Source organism: Sphaerodactylus townsendi, linkage group LG06 (assembly GCF_021028975.2).
Source record: "Sphaerodactylus townsendi isolate TG3544 linkage group LG06, MPM_Stown_v2.3, whole genome shotgun sequence".
Taxonomy (NCBI): Eukaryota; Metazoa; Chordata; class Lepidosauria; order Squamata; family Sphaerodactylidae; genus Sphaerodactylus; species Sphaerodactylus townsendi.
In genome coordinates this window covers 65,206,064-65,227,756 of record NC_059430.1, presented here as the reverse complement: position 1 = coordinate 65,227,756, position 21,693 = coordinate 65,206,064, and the positions used below count along the sequence as shown (strand labels likewise).

Sequence of the window (21,693 nt, the reverse complement as noted above, 5' to 3'; positions counted from 1 at the left end):
CAATGAAAGAGGCAGGTTTGAACATGTCAGTATTGGTAAGTGACTGCTTATTGGATCATAGCTGTCAATGTTAAAATTTGGCTTCATACCAGTTTATGATAGAGGTTGAAGAGAACAAAAGGAAGGTGCTCCCATTGGAATGAAAAATGGATGGATAAAATAAGACTGACTGAATGATAAAAATAAAAAATTTCTTTTCTTTGGGAGCAGAGAAAGGCAAGAGGAAGAGCCCAGGGAAATGAATGCTTATGAGAGTTCTGTAACTGTGACTATGGCTTGAAGAACTGTGACTATAGCTTGATTAAAAATGAAATGGATGCAACGTTTGCATATCTGTTTTGTGAATGTGTGTTTAATCTCCTGCTGTAACCTAACACTAACAACAATTCAAAATGACAGCCCTGCATAGTATTTATACCAAGTTCTGACACGACCAGCTCAAAAGAACATAACCAGAAAAGTCTACTTTCTTCTTCACCTTAGTTTTTCAGGATATTTTATCACATCTGACATGATGGTGACCTCAAAGCTTACACACTGTTACAGGTCATTGAGTTCATCCTAATAAAAGGTATTACACAGGTTGTGTTCTAGGCATTTTGGCTTTTTCTTTTGGATCAACATGGCTGTAAAGAACTTCTCTAACCCATTTCTGTTCACACAAAACAGTTTGTGCCATGTCTGGCAAATACTTTTGCATGGAAATTTAAAATACTGTTAAGTTTCAGTGTCACAAAAAGGGCATTGGTATTAATGACTATAAATCCAGGCTTCCGCTGATACAAAAAAAAAAAATAGGTCAATCTTCACTTCCCTCATTAAGTACCAATATATTTCCTATTTTTTCCCAAAAATTTCCATACAAACAATATATCTTTCTTTGTTCAGAGGAGGATGAGTCATTTCTATGATATAGTTATTGATTTCCTCCTTTTTTTGATTTCCAGTATTTATAGATTTGCTATATTTTATGTATAGATATTACATACTGTATCAAAGCAATTCACAAGGTAGTTAACTAATAAAAGATAAAATAACAGAAGTAAAATAATCAAAATGAACAAAAATAGTCAGATGCAGAAGGGGGGCAAAAACACATGCAGAAAGATTTATAACCCTTAAAATTAGGTGATTAGTTATTTTTTCATGAAGTATCATTAAGCAGAGACCTAACTATATGATCCACAATTAGGGTCTACATGTAAGAAGCTCCCAGCATTTTTTTAAACTCACCAGATTTGTATTGTCAAAGGCTTTCACGGCCAGATTCAACTGGTTCTGGTGGGTTTATAGACAATGTGTGATGGTCTGGTGGATCTTGTTCTAACGTTTAAGCCTGCATCTGTGGCTGGCATCTTCAGAGGTGTATCACAGAGAGAAAATCTGTTTTCTCACTGTGTCATGTGAGAAGCAGACTTTCTCTAATGATACAAAATACTCATGAAAGCAGTCAAAGTAAAATCCAGATCCATTCCCACACAACTACTCAAGAACAACTCAGGTGAGATAGGACCACCATGTGAGGAGGCAGTTTTCTAATCAAAACCAGACAGGTATGCCTTGATGTACAACACATTTCACAAACTGGAATATTTGTGAATAACGGAATACAGGAAGTAGTAAAATTACATGTTTTTAAGTTTCTCTGAAATGAGTCTGGAGAAGCCCTTGAACTGTAGACACAAAACTGGCCAAGGAAACATAAGTGTTTAGGGAACTGGCCTTCCCTGTACGTGCCCCTTGTAAAAAAATAACTCAGATGCAGTTGGGGTCTTAAATCCACACCTGTTGTAGCCAACCTGACCTGTCGCAATGTAGAGTGGGAGAGGATGGTCTTTCTCCTGGAATACTGCCCTGTCAGACCTGGCAGAACAGTGCCCTGAAACGTAGGAGTCTGTTGCAGCATTTGATTAAACCAGTTCTCTTTTGTCTATATTTGTTAAACGTTCCTGTGACTCACCCTTCTTGTGACCATATATGTTGCAATACCCATTACGGGTTGTTACCTGTATTGTCCAACAGCTGCAAAACCCATTGAGATAATGGGTCAGCTATCAGGTCAATGGTCTGACGCTCAAGACCATTATCTTGTTAAAGGATTTCCCCTGCCCCAAGACATGTTTTTTCCCTATAAAAGCCCACCCCAGACCCCAGTCAGGTGTTCAATATTATCATACACCACCATGGTGCTCTATACTATTGTTCCATCAGTGCTGATCATCCAGAGTCTAGTGCTGGCCATTAATCTCTGTTTCCTGGACATCCACTACAAGACTGGTAAATATAATCCCTTCTCTATATATATATATCCAAAACCTGTCTTTCACCTCTAAATTACATCCTAGGAAACCTTGTATGTGTGTGTTTTTACCCAAGTAATTGAGTGATTGTGAGTGAGATTCTGTTTTATTCCATTTCTTATTTTCTTAATAAAATCCTATGTCCCACCATTTTGGGTAACACTGTAGAGATTTCTGGAGTAAATTAATTCCTGACATTCACGCTACCAGCCTCCTTGGGAGAGAGATGTATGTTTGTGTGTTTGTGTGTAATTCTCTCTAAGAGGGATGAAAACAGCTTGCATTGTTTGCCTCTCCTCCATTACATCCTTATAAGAAACCTGTTAGGTGGATTAGGCTGAGAATGTGTAGCTTGCCCACAGGCATCCAGAAAGTTTCTAGGCCAGAATAGGGATTTGAGCTTAAGTCTCCAAAATCCTAATCTAATTTCACCTGTCTGCTTCTTGGGAAAGTGTTTTTACAAAGTTGTATAGAGCCCTGGGATCTCTTTATTAGCTTTATTTCCACAATTGCATAAAAACCCTTTCAGAAACAATTTGGTGTGAGTTTAAAACAAGTCCACGATTTCTATCATTTTCAAAGGTAATTTGCTATTGCCCTTACTGTTTGTCATTGCCATGATCCCACTAACAGTAATTTAAAAGAAAACAAAGTTGAGATATCAAATGGCCAAAGACTTGGGAAAAAATTTCACATTTGCTGTACATGGATGATTTGACACTATACTGGAAATCAGACAGAGAAATCCAGTCCGAATATTCAGCACAGACATTTCAATGGAAACCTGGAAAAGTGTACCAGTGTGGCAATAAAGAGGGGCAAGATCACTGAAAGGGACGACATAGAAATGCCTGACAGCAAACTAATTAAGTGCAACGGAAGGGAAGCCTATAAATACCTGGGCATTTTTCAGCTGGATAACATCAAGCATGGGCAAGTGAAGATTGTGGTCTGCAGAGAATACACCCAGAGGATCAGGAAAATATTGAAATCCAAATTAAATGGTGGGAATATCATCAAGGCCATCAACACCTGACCCATACCCATCATCAGGTACACCGCCAGAATCATCAACTGGACACAGGCTGATTTGAGTGAATTGGACAGAAAAACTTAGAACCTTATGACAATGCACTATGCCTTACACCCATGTAGTGATACTGATAGACTATACCTTCCCCGGAGATCTGGTGGCAGAAGGTTACCACAAGTAAAGCAAACAGCGGAGGAGGAGAAACATGTGCTGGCCGATTATGTGAATGAAAGTCAGGAACAGACATTGATTGAAGTGAAGAAAAGGCATTTGTGGGTGCCCCACTGCAGAGAAGGTCTTTGGAGACAGTGGGGTGGGGGCCCCCACCCCCAGGACTGAGGAGGGGTATCACCACAAGGAGTAATGGATTCAAAGTACAGGAAAAGAGATTCCACCTAAATATTAGGAAGAACTTCCTGATGGTCAGGGCAGTTCAATAGTGGAATACATTGCCTCCAAGTCTGGTGGAGTCTCCCTCTCTGAAGGAGTCTCCCTCCCTCTCTGAAGGAGTCTCCCTCTCAGCAGAGGCTGGATGGGCATCTGTCAGGAGTGCTTTCATTGTGTATTCCTGTATGGCAGGGAGTTGTACTTGATGGCCCTAGTGGTCTCTTCCAAATTGGCTAAATAAATAAATAAACCTAAATAAACCTTCTTTGGAGGTTTTTAAACAGAGGTTGGATGCCCATCTGTCAGCAGTGCTTTGATTGTGTGTTCCTTAGCATGTTTCAGTATCTAAGGACTAATAATGCAACAATTCCTACATAGCAAACTTAGGAAGAAACATAATGAAAATGCCAGATGATAAATTATTCTGACATGTTTACTAGAAGCAGGATAGATATGTATGTGCAGATAGATCCATAAATAACCCAACATACCTTTCATGACCAATCACAACAATACTCTGATACAAATTTTCTAAACTTACAGCCACACTAGTTGAAGTAGAGACATTAGTTAACTAGATGCTCAACTTCATTCTGAAAACAATGTTTAAATTTTTTACCACACTAATGGCAGTCTTAAAATAAGAAATACACAACAAATTCTAGATATTTAGATTTATCTGGCTGGATCAAGATCTAAGTTCCATTAAACTGCAACAGAAAAACTAAGCTCATGCTTTTATCTCTATCCTGAAACAATCACATTTTATAGTAGACATGCTTGGCAGTCATTTCTAGGTATTGATTATTGGAAACTGGAGACAGGTGAATGTGAACACAAGCTCTATAAATATTATAAAATGACAACACTTACCTTGGCATTCCTTACAGCACTTGCCATCAACATATGCAGGAGCAGAATTAAGTGGGCAATCAGTAAGTGGGCAAATCAGTGCTTCACACTGGATAGAACCATTCTAGAAATAATAAACAGATTGTTTTAAAAGTATTTTATAAATATTTTAAAATAATATAATCAAATAAATATCTCTCTTAGCTCATGTGGTTCTTTAATGACAACATCTTATTTCAAAAGGCCAAAATCCAATTTTCTTCTCTTGATTAGGCAGATGGATTAAATTTCCTAAACTTACAGCCACACTTACAGCCATATTCTCAACATGAAAACGATTCTGCATAGATTCATCATATTTACATAATAGATGTAATAAAGTGTTGTTTAAAAAGTTATAATTTGCTACTCAGACATTATGCCAGTTTTATGAATTGAAAAATTACTGTGAGTTATACAACTTCATTGAATTATAAAATGGTAAATAATATTTCCAAAAGAAAGTCAATATTTTTTTCACAAGTACAGTGTTCTGGATGCAATAGGGCAGTAGCACTTGCAGGCACAGTTGTTTTATTCCTCTTGAGCAGTGTCAAGGTCCCTACCCCTGTATTTGCTGCCGGAAACTGGGAGACATAAAGCAAACGTTCAGCAGAGGCCAACCTACTGGTGATCCCTGGTCCCTCAATGACGCGGCTGGCCTCCACCCGGGCCAGAGCTTTTATAGCTCTGGCTCCTGACAGTGGGCTTGCTCTGTCTCCAACTATGCGGGCCCTCTCGCGGGATCTAAATGATTTCCATGGGGGGCCATACCAAAACAGAAGAAACTTCATTCCTTGAGACCTTTGAGAGTCCATTGCAGCTTTGATCAGTTCCCCTCCTCCCCTCCTCTTCTCTATAACATCTGTGGACCTACCGCCCCTTTTCTCCCCCCCCCCTTTTTTCCTTTCAGGGGATTGATTAGAGAGACGCCATCGATATATTTGATGTTAGAACGCTGCTTTTAATGGGGTTGGGTTTTAATATATAGAGCTGTTCCTAATGATTTTATAGTTCGATACTACTAATTTTATTGTGCTCTATTGTCTGTTGTTCGCCGCCCTGAGCCCTCCGGGGGAGGGCGGCTTATAAATATAATAAATTTAATTAATTAATTAATTAATTAATTAATAAAAACAGCTTTCCTAGTGAGTCTTGATGCTGCAGGAGTAGCCATCCCAGTAATTGCTGCAATAGTATACAGGCCTTCTCCAAATGATGGCAGGAGAGAAGCCCAACAAGGTGCCAACTGACTGCCAACTAGTAGGGCCTGCAATTCTGGTGCTGACACAGTGTTGGGCAAGGTCCTCATTAGCAGCTTGATGAGGAATAGTGCCTGCCCTCAAGAACCCCCAGGCTGGTCTCCATCAGCCACCTCTGAGGGAAACAATGGGGTAGCATTGAGGAAGGGTTGCCCAGGATTCCTATGGAGCTGATTCAGGTCTCCTATGGTCAAGGAGGTATGAAATGAAGGGTGGGAGCTGAAGCATGTAACCATGGCCTTCTTGGGCCTGCCTGAGTTGGACTGTCAGCCCATTAAAGAGAACTGATAAGCAGGGGATTCATTGACCTGGGAACTTGTGGCTCCCCAGGAACAGATTAATGGAAAGGGTAGATTTTCAGAGCCTGAGGGTGTCCCTGCTCTGGGAAACCTTTTCCAGAGAGGAGGGGCCAAATCCGTTCCCAGGCAATTGAGAAAAGATAACAGGCCAGGAATAGCACGGTAACTGCAGGAAATGAACCCTTCCTTCTATTCTGGGGCTCCTTCTTGGGGCCAGACACCAAACCAAAAGGGATCCTGGAGGGCCAGACAGCTCCAGACAGCCTATAATGGTACAACCCCCACTCCCTGAGAGAATCAAAGGCCCCCACTCCCTGAAGAGAATCAAAGGCCCAGCAGGTAGGGATGCGTGTTGCTGGAGGTTGTATGGTTTGATAGCTGTTTTGGCCTAGGCACTCCCCAACTCACATGCACACACAGGCCTTAAAACAAAAATTGTGTCAGGGAAAACAAAATGTCTGCTGCCACCATAACTGAGGTAAAAATAATATGGAACTTAGCAAGGCTTTTGAAAGATAAAAGGGATTATTTTCAGGTTGTTAATACAAAAAGGTACTTAAGCTTTCTGGTTTCTTTAAGCAGATATTTCTTAGAGGTTACAGAGCAAATGCAGGTTCACTTAAATAGCTGTTACAAGATTTTGCTTCACTTAAAGATGGCTGTTTCAGTTTCATAGTTTCAAACATATTTCACTTACAGTTTCACACATAGTTTCACACACACACACACACACACACACACACACACACACACACACAAGTGCCTTAGGGTGAACCTTTTCAACATGGTTCTGAACACTTTCCTAAAAACTCCCATCTTTACACTTCAAAGGGACAGATTAAGCTCTGGGGTTTCACCAAACCCACTCTTAACTCTGCCAACACAGAAACTCTCTGGTGTGCCTCCTCATGAGATGATAGCCAAGCCCTCTGTGTGATTTTAGGAGCATTTCCGTGAGATCAGTTTTCCTCTTGTTTTCCACCACCACCAGGCCTCCTAGCCTTTTGTGGGAAAAAGGCTCTTTCCTTTCAGCCTGAGATCACTTTGAGAATTCAGGCTCCCTTAGCTGTTTCTCCCTTTGTCTCTGGATCTCTCTAGACACAATCTCCCCTGACTGAATCTGAGGACTGACACGATTTGTGTGTGTCACACAAGCTCTCAAGCTACTTTCAAATAGCTGAATTCTCCCTATCTCCCCTTCTAACAGGCTTTTTCCTGCTTTTATATCAGCCAGCAGACCCTATCTGTCGCTCCTGGCTACTGCACCAACCTCATCCAACAATCAGGTTGTGCTCGGGCCAACAACCCGGCACTCCTGCTCTGGCCAAACGCACCTTCCAAAATCAACCACTATGATGCCTAATCCATCACTCAGTCCCAGCCCAAGGGAACCTGACACTCCCTCCTCCCAATGAACCCTGAGACCTCAAAAAAAACCCTGATGTTAGAGGTGGCTGAACCTGCATGTACAATAAGTTACATGGTCTTCCTTTGGACACAGCAACAAGAAAGGGATCTTGATGGATACCACTCTTGTGCTAAGGGAAAGATTTGCACTCCTGTCAGATAAAAGCTGGCATTTCATTACAGCCATCATAGGCTGCCTGGCTTTTCAGCCATTCAGATGTTACAGCTCCCAACTTCTTCATTTTAAAGGCCAGAGGGCTACTGAGCATAGGAACAGTTGGCGAAAACCACAGAGAAACACTTTGTATTTCACATGATCTGAGCTACTCTGTTTCCCTGAAAATAAGACCTACCCTGAAAATAAGACCTAGTTACAGATTCCCTGGCGCAGCTGATCCGGTCATATGGGGGTCGCAAAATCATGGAAAAAATAAGACATCCCCTGAAAATAAGCCCTAATGTATCTTTTGAAGCAAAAATTAATATAATATTTTCAAGGAAAACACGGTATCTTATCCTTGTGAAAATCTAGTACATCATCCCTCTGACCCAAAAACTCTAATGTAGCACTGGGTCAAAACAGAAGCTGTCCGATTCATTTCTCTGCTAGAAATGCATCAACATAGTAAGTGCGTTCCCAATCACTGAAGAAAATTGGATTTTTCCTGGCTTGTATAGAGCTTTTGACTGTAGTTGACCAATTGTATACTTCCATTCAATCAGCCATGTTAACATGCCTAGGGCCCTTTCCGCACGGGCCAAATACAGTGCCCTGGGGACGGCAAAAATGCCATCCCCAAGGAGCTATTCGCATGGGGGGCGCAGCTGCTTCGCAGCTGCGCCCTGCCCGCCTCAAGAGGGCCGCGAAGCCGCCGGGCTGCCAGCCAGGTGGGGTTGAGAGTGGAAAACGGCGGCTTCCGGCCGCTGCGATCACGAACAGCTTGGTGGGCAGGCTTCATCCCTCCCCCCTTTGCCCGATCGACCTACCTTCTCTGCAACCGTCCGGAGCGTCGCCGAGGCCTGGGGACACGCCCCTCTGCGCTGCGACTCTGGAACGGTCGCGCAGGGCAGGGGGGCATGCCCCCTGGCCTCGGCGATGCACCAGACGGTCGCAGAGAAGGTAGGTCGATCGGACGACGGTGCTCCACAGCGCCGTCTTCCTGTTCGTTACCGGGACCATTCGTGCAAATGGTCCCGGGGGGGTTGGGTCGGTGTCATGTACGCCAATCCAACCCCCAGCATGGCCGTGCGGAAATGGCCTAAGTTTACTGCAGCTTGACCACATTTCCTTTCCTCAAGTATGTTGGTTTCTGAGACATTTTTCAATATTAGAGGAGAATTTTCTTTTCCAGAAAAATGTAAAATAAATTCTCAGAAACCTCCACTAGCACACTATTCTTCTGAAACTAACATGTACTCTGCATCTAGTTTTGGACTCACCAGGTATTCTCTAACAATAGATGGATAGAAACAGACTCATTTAATCTTACAAAACCTTATATTGCTTATATCCCCCCTCTCCCCTCCTTGTATAGCCCTGAGACAGAGTGAGAAGATAGAATCTCTTCAAAGCTACACTCCAGTCTTGTGTAGTTCTGGGGGCCCATTCACACACTGCAGTATTTACCAGAGACAAGACATGAGGAAAAGGGTGACCTATCTGTCCATGCCAACCTTGCACTACAAGTCTCTTCCCATTCCTTTCAACAGTGGATATAACAAAGCCACTGCATGAGAACGGGATCCAAACTGACCTTAGAAAAAACATAAGAAACAAAGAATAATGTAGTTGAGTGAACTTTTTCATATACACATTTTTAAATATCAAAAAAATCATATCTAAAACATATAAGCATTTTTAATCAAATTGTGCAACTAGGTTCGACAATTTCCATTCAAAATTATAGCCATACCATGCATGTGCAGTTCTTACAGCCATCTGTCCAAGTTTCAAATTCTCTGTAAGTGACGCCCTTCATAGTGCAGGTTCTTTCACAATAGCACTGATCCAATCTATTCATCCTCTGCTCAGCTCGTGACAGCTAGGTACATATTGCACAGAGAGGGACTCATTAGTTGCAGAATGGATGGCCTAAACCTACAGTAAAAGCTAAGTTCCCTGATATCATCAAATACTACTAAATGAGAAAAACAGTATGGATTTGAATATTCACGTACATGTGAAAGAAAAATTCAAAGTTGGAGAATAATACAGCTCAATTTTCTAGGCTTTCAAGATTATATTATCCTGTAATCAATGTTGTGCTCATGGGCTGCCCTATTTATTATACAGGAGTTCCAGAATAATCATTGGTCCATTATGCATGGAGTATGTCTGGTGCTACTCCCTGCCCTGCAAAGCCTTTACAGTGGGGTCTCCTTGTGTTCCCTTGTTTACATATAAGGAGGTGGCCCACTGCTTGGCTTGCCTGCCCCTACTCCTGGGTTGTTCCTCCATCCAAGTCAAGAATGAAGACTGCTGTTTTTTTAATTGGTTTGGGGGGTTAGTCCTTTTTGTTCTTTTAGGGAAATGCCAATCGTTGATCCCTGTGAGGATGGGGGGGGGGCACTCCTCACAGGGATTAATGGCTGGCATTTCCCTAAAAAAACAAAAACAATGACAGCAGCCTGCACAATATCACAGCAGTGGCGTAGGAGGTTAAGAGCTCATGTATCTAATCTGGAGGAACCGGGTTTGATTCCCAGCTCTGCCGCTTGAGCTGTGGAGGTTTATCTGGGGAATTCAGATTAGTCTGTACACTCCCACACACGCCAGCTGGGTGACCTTGGGCTAGTCACAGCTCTTCTGAGCTCTCTCAGCCCCACCCACCTCACAGGGTGTTTGTTGTGAGGGGGGAAGGGCAAGGAGATTGTCAGCCCCTTTGAGTCTCCTGCAGGAGAGAAAGGGGGGATATAAATCCAAACTCTTCTTCTTCTATAAGGAATATCAGTATTACATTTAAAGGGCTAAAAAAAAAAGAACCCCAGACAATCTTCATTTTTGGCTTGGACGGGGGAGTGACCTAGAAATAGCAAAACCCCAAAGTGACAGGAAACATCAATGTTTCTCTGCTCTCATTAACCATGGGGCTTCAGGGATCAGTATCGTTGTAAGTGTGCCTGTACAGAAATCTCTGCCATGAAGGAAATGTACCCTTGCTATGTGGCAGAGTAGCACCATATAGATCCTGCTTGGTTCTCCAGACTGAATGTGGAAGCTCTTTAATAGGAAACTCCACACGAGCATTAGAAATTCTGTATATACATAACAGATTTTTGAATTTTAGCTGCACAGGGCCAGGTCTATATTTTTTAGAAAGAGGGCAAAAGTACTAAATGATGCCTCCGATATATTATATACCTATTTCCTACATGACCAAAGGCATTCTAAACTGTTAATGATCACCAGCCTGAAAACTCTTCTCTTGTTGAGTGTTTAGAATGTGCCCTAAGCCCTCCCCATCCCTGCCCAAAGTTACATGCCCAAGTTTACCATGACCACTGTCAATGTGTGATCCTTAATGAAGGGGTGGGGAGACAAGGAATTGGAAAATCCTGCAGATGGAAGAGCAGAAGGTGCCTCAACTAGTAGAAAGAGAGATTAGTGAGGCCAATGAATGTTTCCTGGGTGTCTATGTCTCCCACTACATAGAGCTTGACATCTTAAAACATCTCCTTAGGAACCTTTAGTTTTCCCTTCTCTTTGCTTGCCACAATCTCTTCTGACCAACAGCTGCAGCGTCTGCCTTACCAAGGGCTGCAACTCCCCTCTGAGGAATTGGGTCTCTTTCTCCCTTCCCTCCACTTCCTAAAAGCAGCCTCATCAGGGGAATGTAATTGAGCCTCCTCCATCTCCTAGCAGCAGCCTAATCGAAGGAAGGGAGCACGTGTACTGCAGAATGAGCCATCTTCGCTGGGCAATTCAGCTCTCCATCTCCTAGCAGCAGCCTAACTAGGGAAAGGGGACACATACACTACAGAACAAGTCATCTCTTGAATGACAACTGAGCTTCCTCCACCTCTTAGAAGCAACCTAATTTCAGGAAGGTGGTCACACACCGCAGAACAAGTCAACTCTGAATGACAACTGAGCCTCCTCCACCTCCTAGAAGCAACCTAATTTCAGGAAGGTGGTCACACACTGCAGAACAAGTCAACTCTGAATGACAACTGAGCCTCCTCCACCTCCTAGAAGCAACCTAATTTCAGGAAGGTGGTCACACACTGCAGAACAAGTCAACTCTGAATGACAGCTGAGCCTCCTCCATCTCCTGGAAGCAACCTGATTTCAGGAAGGTGGTCACACACTGAGGACAAGCCATTTCTTCTGATCAGTTGAACCTCCCTCACCTCCTGCTGGGGCCCCCTCTATGTCTGCCTCATGGGGCACCTGCTTCCTTGCTCCCTAGATCTGGCCCTGAGACTACAAATGCAACCAAGGTATGTTCTATGAACATCTATTGAAAGAAAATTCTTCTAGAATGAACAAGAAAAACAGAATTGTGCTCTACGTGGATTTTCCATTGACATGCCTCCAGAAGCTATTTGATAAGAAATGAACTGCTGATGATGAAAAGACATGAAGCACTTTGTGGTAATAGTGAAGACTTACAGATGGCTTGAATTATGTTATGGTTTGAATTACATTATATTAGCTTCCAGAGCTTAACTTGTTCATTGCTGAATGAATTTTAGCCATTCTAATCTGTATATCAATATTTTCAGGCTCAGGATAACTGAAGTGGAGCAAAAGAATCAAAGCAGCAGCCAAAGAAGTCAGTGCTGCAATAAATGGTGACTTCAACAACACATGCACTGCCAAGCTACAATACAAGATTCAAGATGGACTAAGGCTATTGGAAGAGAGGGGGGGGGGGAACCATTCTCCCTTTGAAAATATCAGAACCAGAAAATTTTTATGATTTAAAAAAGGGAGAGGTATAATTACTGTAAATAAATGAACAACAGCAAAAATGAGACACATAGGTCCTTGTAAGATAGGCCAAAAATAAAACATGAGAGTTCTGATATTAACAAAGATGTGCTTAGGGTACAGGCATATAGGGAAAGCCCCATGGATGTTATAGAGGTCAAGAAATTCTAAGCGATATGTGACAGGGGCCCTGGCATGCTTGTTGAAATCCTTCAGGACTAAAGTGAGGGGAAGAGTCCAACACAAAGCTTCAGAATACCATCTCTGAGCTCAGCAAGCAATTCTTATTTATTTTTTATTTGATTAATTTATTTATGAATTTTTATTCTGCCTGGGCGGCTCTTAGACAGCAGGGTACACAACATACCCATAGAATCTCAAGTCTACTCCAAGCTCCCAACATCACTTGAACACATTCAGTAATGGTAGCTTGAGCCAGATATTTGGTGAGAAAGACAGAAATGAAGCACTGCAACACCAACTCCTTGTATTAAACTAACACAAAAACAGTGAGCCATCACAGGATCAGACATCAGCCAGGTAACTGAGGCAACGCATATTTGACCTTTCATACAGAATTTAAATCTGGATGATGGGTGCCATCTGTAGTGGTACAGTCAGGGGCTAGACCCAGGGGGAGAAGAAGGAGCAGGAGGGCCAGGCAAGTTGGAGTCGGGCAAGGCAGCAGGCTGGGTAAAGTGATGGGTGAACAGAGGCTGTTGGGTGGGGGCACAGGGAGAGAAGGGGCAGCAGAATGTGCCTCCCTACATGACCAAAGGTGAGTGGCACCTGCGTCACAAGAGTCTCCCTGCACCGCCAAGATATGCCACTGCTGTCTACTCTCATACAGGAAACAGCAGCTCAGCCATCATTTGTTTTTCTCTCCCTTTCATAATCAAAGAATCCATTACCAAGCATTGAAAACCACTGTGGAAAAATGAGGGTTGGATCTAGACAGCTTGTTTCTCAATTCTCCTAATGGAAGAGCTTTCATCCTTGACAATTGCCATTGAGTTAATCTAATGAGGATTTCTCCTAGGGAGTTGAGCAAGGTCAGTTTTTCCTGGGAATCATGTTTGTGTTAGGTTCATGACATGCTTACTTATAGCTATTGCAATAATAATACATATAATGCTCTTACACTAAAAACAAAATAGCTAAAATATTTCAGGAATTGCATAAAATTAATGTATATTATACTAACATATTCTGAGTAGTTGTCCTTTCATTAAATTTATAGAGCAAAGACCGTCGCTTTTTATTATTAGTTAAAATTGATACATTTTTTCTTCTTGGCAGTGCTAAAATATATTACATAGGAAGAGTTATGACAGCCTTCTTTCTAGTGACCATTCATGGCAAGTAAAAGCAATGTACTTTTAAGCCAGTGGATCTGACCTGGATAGCTCCAGACTAGCCTGATCTCATCTGATCTCAGAAACTTAGGAGGGCCAGCCCCAGTAAGTATTTGGATGGGAAACCTCCAAGAAATACTAACATTATGATATGGAGACTGAAAACGGCAAGCCACCTCAAAATATCTCTTGCCTTGAAACCCTATGGGGCCTCCATAAGTCAGATGTGACTTGACAGCACAAAAAACAAATTAAGCCAGCGAGCTAAAGTGTTGGGTTTTTTTAGAAAAGTACACATAGGATTCAATGCACTTCCCCAGCATAAGGTAATACATGAAGCTTGCCTTACTAGATAATACATGAAGATTCTCAGCTGGCCTCAACTAGGGCCAGGGCTTTCTCAGTCCTGGCCCTGATCTGGTGGAACAAGCTCCCATCTGAGATTAGGGCCCTGCGGGACCTAAGTGAATTCAATAGGGCCTGTAAGACGGAGCTGTTCTGCCAAGCGTTTCCATCCTGCCAGCCGAGTTCAACCATCAGTTCTGTTAAGGCCTCCTGTGGGTCCAGATAGGGTGGCTGCCATCTTGGTTTTAAGTTTACTGATTTTAAATAGTATTTATACTATATGTTTTAATGTAACAATTGAGTTTTGTTGTATGCAGCCCTGAGCCCTTTCAGGAATTGACGGCCTAGAAATCCAAAATAAATAAATAATACAAATTAAGCTAGTCAGAGCTTTCAAGATCAGTATTGCCAACTCTGACTAGCAACAGTTTTCCAGTCTTTTACATCAGATACTATTTGAGCCTTTCAACTGGAGATGTCAATAACTGAGCATCCAAATTTTGACATGCAATATACTACTGAGTCGTTGCTCTTCAAGGAAGTTATGGATTGTCAGAGTAGGGATCATTTTTCTGGTCTATGTGATTTTGGTCAAGCCTTCAACAGAGTCCCTAAATTTCTACATTATTTTATTTAAACCAATTAATCATTTTCTAGAAGGAAGATTATGAACATTTATAGACTACTTGTTGCTCAATTATTTTTATTAAATTTTCCACTCAAGGAGAAAACATAAATGTTAAGGAAAATGTTACACAAGAATAAATACACATACAGAAAACTACACATAAATATAGCTTATCTGAACTTGTACAGTCCTACAATCTAACCTTAAAAGTTTTCAGAAAGACATTACCTTGGCAGAGGTCTTGGCTAAAATATCTTGCAGCTCCATTATTTTCTGCACAAGCCCGTGGAAATCATTACAGGTTGGGCATGCTGAAATCACAAACACAGCATTTGTCAGATTGCACTGGTAGGAGGTTCTGCATATTCAAGAATTAGCTGATAATCAATACACTTTTAAGAGAAATCTTGCTGAGGAAAAAAATTAAATAAGAACATATTTTATCATATAAGAACTAGCAGACTTACTGCGATTAAGATCTGGACACTGGGAAATAAATCCTTGAGGCATGACAAGTAATTGCACATCTTGCATTATGCCCTGTGCACAAGCAGCAAAAGAAAGGTTATATAATTTTTAGCCTATCACTTATAACATTCTAAAACTAAGCTTTCCACGTAAAACCCTCTTCACCAACCAGCTTCACAATCCCAACAGTTTCCATGAAATCATTATTTCTTGGTTTCGTTCACCATAGCAACAGCAGAAAAAAGAAGGAAAATAACTATACATGTACATACTGACACACACATGCATTCAACCAATTTTAAGAGGATTTAGGATTAAATGTCAAGGCATAATTAACTAGCAAGAGACTAGTTAATTGATGTGAATTCACTGTTACTTTTCTTTGGTGACTAAAAAGGTTTCCAATAACCTTTAAAAGCAACTTCAAAATAATTTGCAGTTTCATTGAATTTTAAGGTGCACACTTAAAATAAAAACATCAGAGAACAAACCACAGCTGTTCTTACTGCACAACTTCCATTCATTTCACTGAGATATTTTTCACAAATGCTTTAGAACCAGATCACTAAGAGCCAGCCCTAGGATAGATCCTCCCTGGAAATTCTCTATATCAGTCCTTCCCAACCTTTTGACTCTTGAAATATTTTTCAGACCACAGGGAACCCCTGCACATTCAGGCTCAAATAAAGGTTATAAAATTACTATATTTGTTTCATGTGTAAGCCTGCATATATGCATTTATGTACTAGTGTAGGGAAATGTCTGAAAAGATTTAAACTCTTCACTATCATTATCATCATTAAACTGAACAGTGTTATCTGTTCTATAATCCTCCTTCACTCTGTAAAACCTCCTCTTCAAAAATTGCCACATTGGATCCTCAGATGATTTAATGAAATTGTTAGAATGGCCTAGTTACAGAGATCAAAAAGGAGGTCAAAGCAGAAAGATTCTTCACTTGATTTAACTTTGAGTCAAGTATTATGTTTACTGTAATAGCTGACAGGTGCCTGAGCATAACCGCAAGCTAGCTTCTGATACTCATATCCTGCAGTAGCTGACAGGTGCCTGATCCTAACCGCAAGCTAATTTCTGATACCCACATCCTATGACAGTTTCCAAAAATGTTTGTCTCTGCTGTTCTTTGCAATACTAAGAAATTCTTTGTTCTGTAACATTCTGGGTAGCCCAACCCCTGGCCCCCATGAGTTGCTATGCTAGGCAAAAAAAGTATTAACTTTGCTGATTAGCTTCTGTAATATGGAACTGCTTGCCAAATATGGTAGCACAGGTGGTGTGGTGATTGATAGGTTAACTGAGCAAACTGCCCCCCTTTTATAACCACTATAAACGTTTATGTATGCCTTTGATCTGGATCGCTGAACTCCAGATACCCAGGTAGCTATCTGCTTGCTGCTATCAGGCATGAATGAAATACGTTCCTCATCAAGAAACAGTTGTCCTATTTGCTGTTTGATCCTGTCTTGTTCATGACTGCTATCTTGGATAAATCAGTCTCTTTGTTATTTAAAATAACAGGATAAAATAACTACAGCAAAAATACAGCAAAAAGATACAGGAGAGAGAGACTGATGGCACAGGCCAAATTGGATGAATCCATTTAATTTGTTGAAAAATGAACTCCACTTCCTGCAATATAGCATTCACCTCAATGGTCTACCCCATCTCATCTTAAAAATCAATAAGGGATTCAGCCAAATCAATAATGGATTCAGCCAAATAAACACAAATAAACAAACTTTCCTGTAGTTTTTGGATGTAGTAGCTTTGGGTCATGATCCCATCAGACCCTGAATTAGTATTGATGTAGTGCTGTTGTAGGCAAATAAGCCTCCCTAATACATATCTTAATCAAATGAACAATATAAACTTGCAAATGTTCTTCATTTGGGATTCTATTATACAAGCACAATCTTTCCTATAAATATCAAGGAAAGAATCAATCCATGACCTAGATTGCAGAAATACAGGAGAAGACTGTCTTTCTAAATGTGTGTGGAGAAAAATGTAATTTTCCAGTGCCTTATGTCAAGCCCGCTATCTACACAGGGAAAAGGGTAGTTCCATCTTTTCTGTTGCTGTCTTTCAGCTTCTGTAGTAAATTTTTCTTAATTTTTAACTTTTTAACCTTTCAACTCTGGCCAATAGAGTGTGCTAGAAAACTGCAAAACAAAACAAAGTGACACAGAAAGACAACGTCACTCTTGTGCCCTAACTATTTACCCTCAGAAATATAACGGGAAAGAAGGAGAGTTTACTGCTTTTTTGGCACTCAAGACATTTTTCCTGTGACTATCATGGGTAATCAGTTTTGTGTTGTCCATCTGAGAAGGTATGGGTACATATATTGGCAGGTAATTTACTAGTGAATATACTACATCCAGTTCTAAAAGAATGACTAATAATTAAGAGCATGACATTTAAAGAGATTCATATAACAGAAGGTTTAGGAAGTCTTCAAATATGCCAATTGAATATGTTTGTTTTTATCTGCAACAGGTTAATATGGAAGTAGTATGTGAGTTTGTGTTTATAATTAGTAGTGGCGTGGGGGGGGAAATGGTGCCCGGGGCAAAATGGTGCCCGGGTCCCACCTTCCCGTGGCACCCCGACCCCCTCCCAAAGAGCAGCTGAAAAAGCAGACTGGTGGAAACTATACTTCCCAGGAGACCTTGCGAGTCCCAACTCCTGCAGAGGCCTCCCTGGCAGGGCTCACAAGATCTCCTAAGAAGTGTAGTTCCCACCAGTCTGCTTTTTCTCAGGTAAGTGGGGGAACGCATATCATGCCGAGGCAAGGAAGGCCTTGACCCAAGTGGCGCAAGCACATGTCACATCAAGACCCAACCACACACCCTTTTCCCTGGAAGAATGGGGTGATTTTCCTGCCCCCCACATGACTGTGGTGCCTGGGGTGTTTGTCCCCGGATGTCCCCGTGGCAGCTACGCCACTGATAATTAGTACTGGAGATTTCTGGTGACTTTAATAGAAGATTTGTGGAATATGTAGACTTCAGGTTGTGAAATGGTCAGGACTAAAACCCTGAAGTGAACCTGGGGCGTTTTCCCACTTACCGTCTGCCCCGCGCTAATATAGTCAAGTAGCGCAGGGTCCCCCGGCACTCCCGACTACAGGGGCAGTGACAACGCAGCCGCCCCGACGCTGCCGCTGTCACGCCCCCTCAGTGCGCGTAATTCCTGGCGCTCTTCAAAACGGCGCCTTTTGAAGAGGGGAAGCCCGGGCGCGCACCAGAAATGACGCACGCTGAGAGTAGCGCGCGGCATAGGGGGCTATGAGTAAGTGGGGAAACGCCCCTAGAAGCCAGCCAATAATAAGAACTGCCATGGAATTACCACCTACTTCTCTATATTTTTCAAAGAGCAAGCTCTAGCACTTTGTACTATGAAAAGTTACAGAATTATGTTGTCTTTATTACAGTCTTAGACTAGTATAGTGGAAAGATTCAAAGATCTTATCAACTCTAGTATTATCCATCAGTAAAACCAAAAGTCTTCTACTAAAAACAGATGAGAAAAAGTTGAATTCTAAAAACAGTTTATATTGTATCAGCTGTCAACCAGCCTCTACTAATCTTAATAAATGACAATAAAATCATCCCTTTACAAGTATAAATTTAAATTACTTGAATGATTAAACATTAAACTCATTCATCATACCATACCACATTAAGAATAATACATCTCAGAGTTAAATAATCTGCGTTTTCCTATTTTTGCATACTGTCCAGGTGAACCTAGCGACTTTGGACATGATCGCTTAATTTTTACTCGAAAGTATTATTGAGACAAGTAGCTTCCTATCCCTACCTGGGAACCTCTTCATCACAAGATTAATTAAATCTTCCCTGAGCCCTTCGGGAGTAGGGCGGTTTATCAAATCGAATAAATAATAATAATAATAATAATAATAATAATAATAATAATAATAATAATAATAATAATAATAATAATAATAATAATAATAATAATAATAATAATAATGTCTAACTTCTTGCAGTCAAAAAGGAGATACTCAAGTGTCTCTACTCATCCATTTCCTTGGTCATATAAACATTCTTCCCATGTTATTCCTTTATATTTTCCGTACAATACCACGGTAGGTAAAGCATTGTATCTAATTAAGATCCAACTTCTTCTAAGATCAGGTTTTCCAGAAGCTTAACATACAGAGCCAGGGTAACTTTATTTAGTGTAGTAGAATCAAAAAGAAAACTTTTTATTCTATTCATATTATGATATCTTTCAGCATCTATAATTCTTTGGTTAAACATCTCTTTAGCCTGACACCTAAACAACAGACACCTTGTAAGGTAAGTGGGGCTGAGAGAATTCTGAGAGAACTGTGACTAGCCCAAGGTCACTCAGCAGGAATGTAAGAGTGGGAAAACCAAACCAGTTCACCAAGATAAGAGTCCACTGCTCATGTAGAAGAGTCAGGAATCAAACCCAATTCTCCAGATTAAAGTACACCTGTTCTTAACCACTGTGCCTCACTGGCTATGCCCCAGGATGCCAATGAAACACAAGTAGCTTTGTCTGAAAATATTTTTGTTAAAAAAAAACCCCAGTTAGCAGCAGCTGTCTGAAATGACAGGAAAAAACCATTAGCAACTGGTTGCTAAAACAGATTTGAAAGGGGCCTCAGAATCATATTATTTCTTCAGATAGTCAATACATTACAAGTTAGAAGACCTGCAATTCAACGTACCACAGAGTTCAAGCTATAATTGTAAACTATAAAACTACAAAAACATGCAAGGGACAGAAGGGATACTTTTTGGCTCAATATAATAGTCTCAAAATATAAATCAGTTTCTCAAAATACAATTCAACTATCTATCCACAAAGTGAATTTAAAGTGAAAGTAACACCAGAGCTGAGAATTCATCATTTACACTAACTTGAGATCATTTCTGTAATATATACAATGCTTTCAATAGAATATATTTCTGTCTACATTTTAAAATCTTCCTTAACTTTCTTCTTGAGGAAAACATACCTTAAAGTAACCATGTGCACTGTTCCTTTGTCCCAGCCAAAATGCTGTGCCAACTGGCAATTCCAAATATGGTTTTTCCACTACCCTCTCATAAATTCTGTTTTAAAAAGAAAAAGAGATAATGCAGAAACAAAAAATACTGCTTTTTTCACTCATCTGGGATTCAAAATAATGCACCTTCCAAAATCTGAACTTCAGCTCTACACTTACTTATTGCAGTCCACATGCAAAATCAAGTGTGATGCACTGATTGCTAAGGACAGCTTGTGCCATCTGTCATCTGCCAAAATGTAAGGGAACACTTCCGTGTGTGACCGATGGCTTCCTGACCGATAGTGCAATCTGATTTCATTTCTATGACCGCTGCTTTCTAGTTCCAAGTACCTGCACCAGAAATGGAACAGCAAATCTTGAAATAGTTTTACAGTGAGAAAGTATAATACATCCTTGTTTATGAGTAGAAAAGGCCAAGATAACATACATTCAGCAATGGGTGTGCATAAAAAGCCATCAAGTCACAGCTGACTCATGGGGACCCCAGCAAGGAGTTTTCAAGGCAAGTGGGAAGCAGAGGTGGTTTGCCATTGCCTTCCGCTGCATCCTCCTCCTTGGAGGTCTCCCTTCCCGGAACTGACTTGCTTAGTTTCCGAGACTGGGCTACACCATGCCACCTTCTCTTCTGTTCACAGTTATGCAAACTCAAATTCTGAACTGGCAGAAGTCCTGCTTTCCCCCTAAGAGTTAAGCATTGCTTAGGATAATAGAGGCACTGGCAAAAGTTATATCATCTCTTATTTCCAATTCAGAATGAAAAAAGTCCGAATCATTACCAAAGTGTGGTTCTCAAAAAAAAATGCAATTGTTCACTGCAAAAGAGGTATTAATTGTATATCCCTTTTCTCTGCAATTCCTTTTCCGCAATGAAATATTCCTGTCTACAGAACAAACACCAGTATCACTTTTTTGTGGTGGTTTGCTTTATCTGCAATCATAGCACATTGCATTCTCCAGCTTTAAGGTGTCTCAAAACTTTCTAGTCTCTATATTAACAAAGCAGCTGAAGTCAGCAATAAAAAATTATCTCTATAATAATTCACTTGTTTGTTGCCCCAAAAATCATTTCTGTATTGGCAAGTAGTAGAAATTCATTGAAGATCTGGCTGCTAACGAAATAGAAAATAATAGCAGAACATAATTCACTTTCTACAACACACTTCCTACAACACACAAGCTTAAAAAGATATAAGATCATTCTTAAAACAAGCAAGGTTAGATATAATATAAACTACAGACTTCACCACAGTTTTTCCACTTTTCCAATCAACAAGGTAAAATATAATTTTAAAA

The 21,693-nt window shown here is 40.8% G+C and overlaps 1 protein-coding gene across 1 annotated transcript in view; it reads right to left on the bottom strand.

Moving 5' to 3' along the window:
- The window catches only part of NELL2 (neural EGFL like 2), a 137,892-nt gene that overhangs the window by 96,160 nt on the left and 20,039 nt on the right, over nucleotides 1–21,693 (bottom strand). Inside the window, exons 4-9 of the mRNA XM_048500307.1 lie at nucleotides 20,557–20,730; nucleotides 20,347–20,443; nucleotides 15,308–15,380; nucleotides 15,069–15,151; nucleotides 9,493–9,621; nucleotides 4,594–4,696 (exon numbers count right to left, since the gene is read on the bottom strand). Coding sequence (XP_048356264.1) covers nucleotides 4,594–4,696; nucleotides 9,493–9,621; nucleotides 15,069–15,151; nucleotides 15,308–15,380; nucleotides 20,347–20,443; nucleotides 20,557–20,730 — 659 coding nt within the window. The remainder of the gene's footprint in view (nucleotides 1–4,593; nucleotides 4,697–9,492; nucleotides 9,622–15,068; nucleotides 15,152–15,307; nucleotides 15,381–20,346; nucleotides 20,444–20,556; nucleotides 20,731–21,693) is intronic.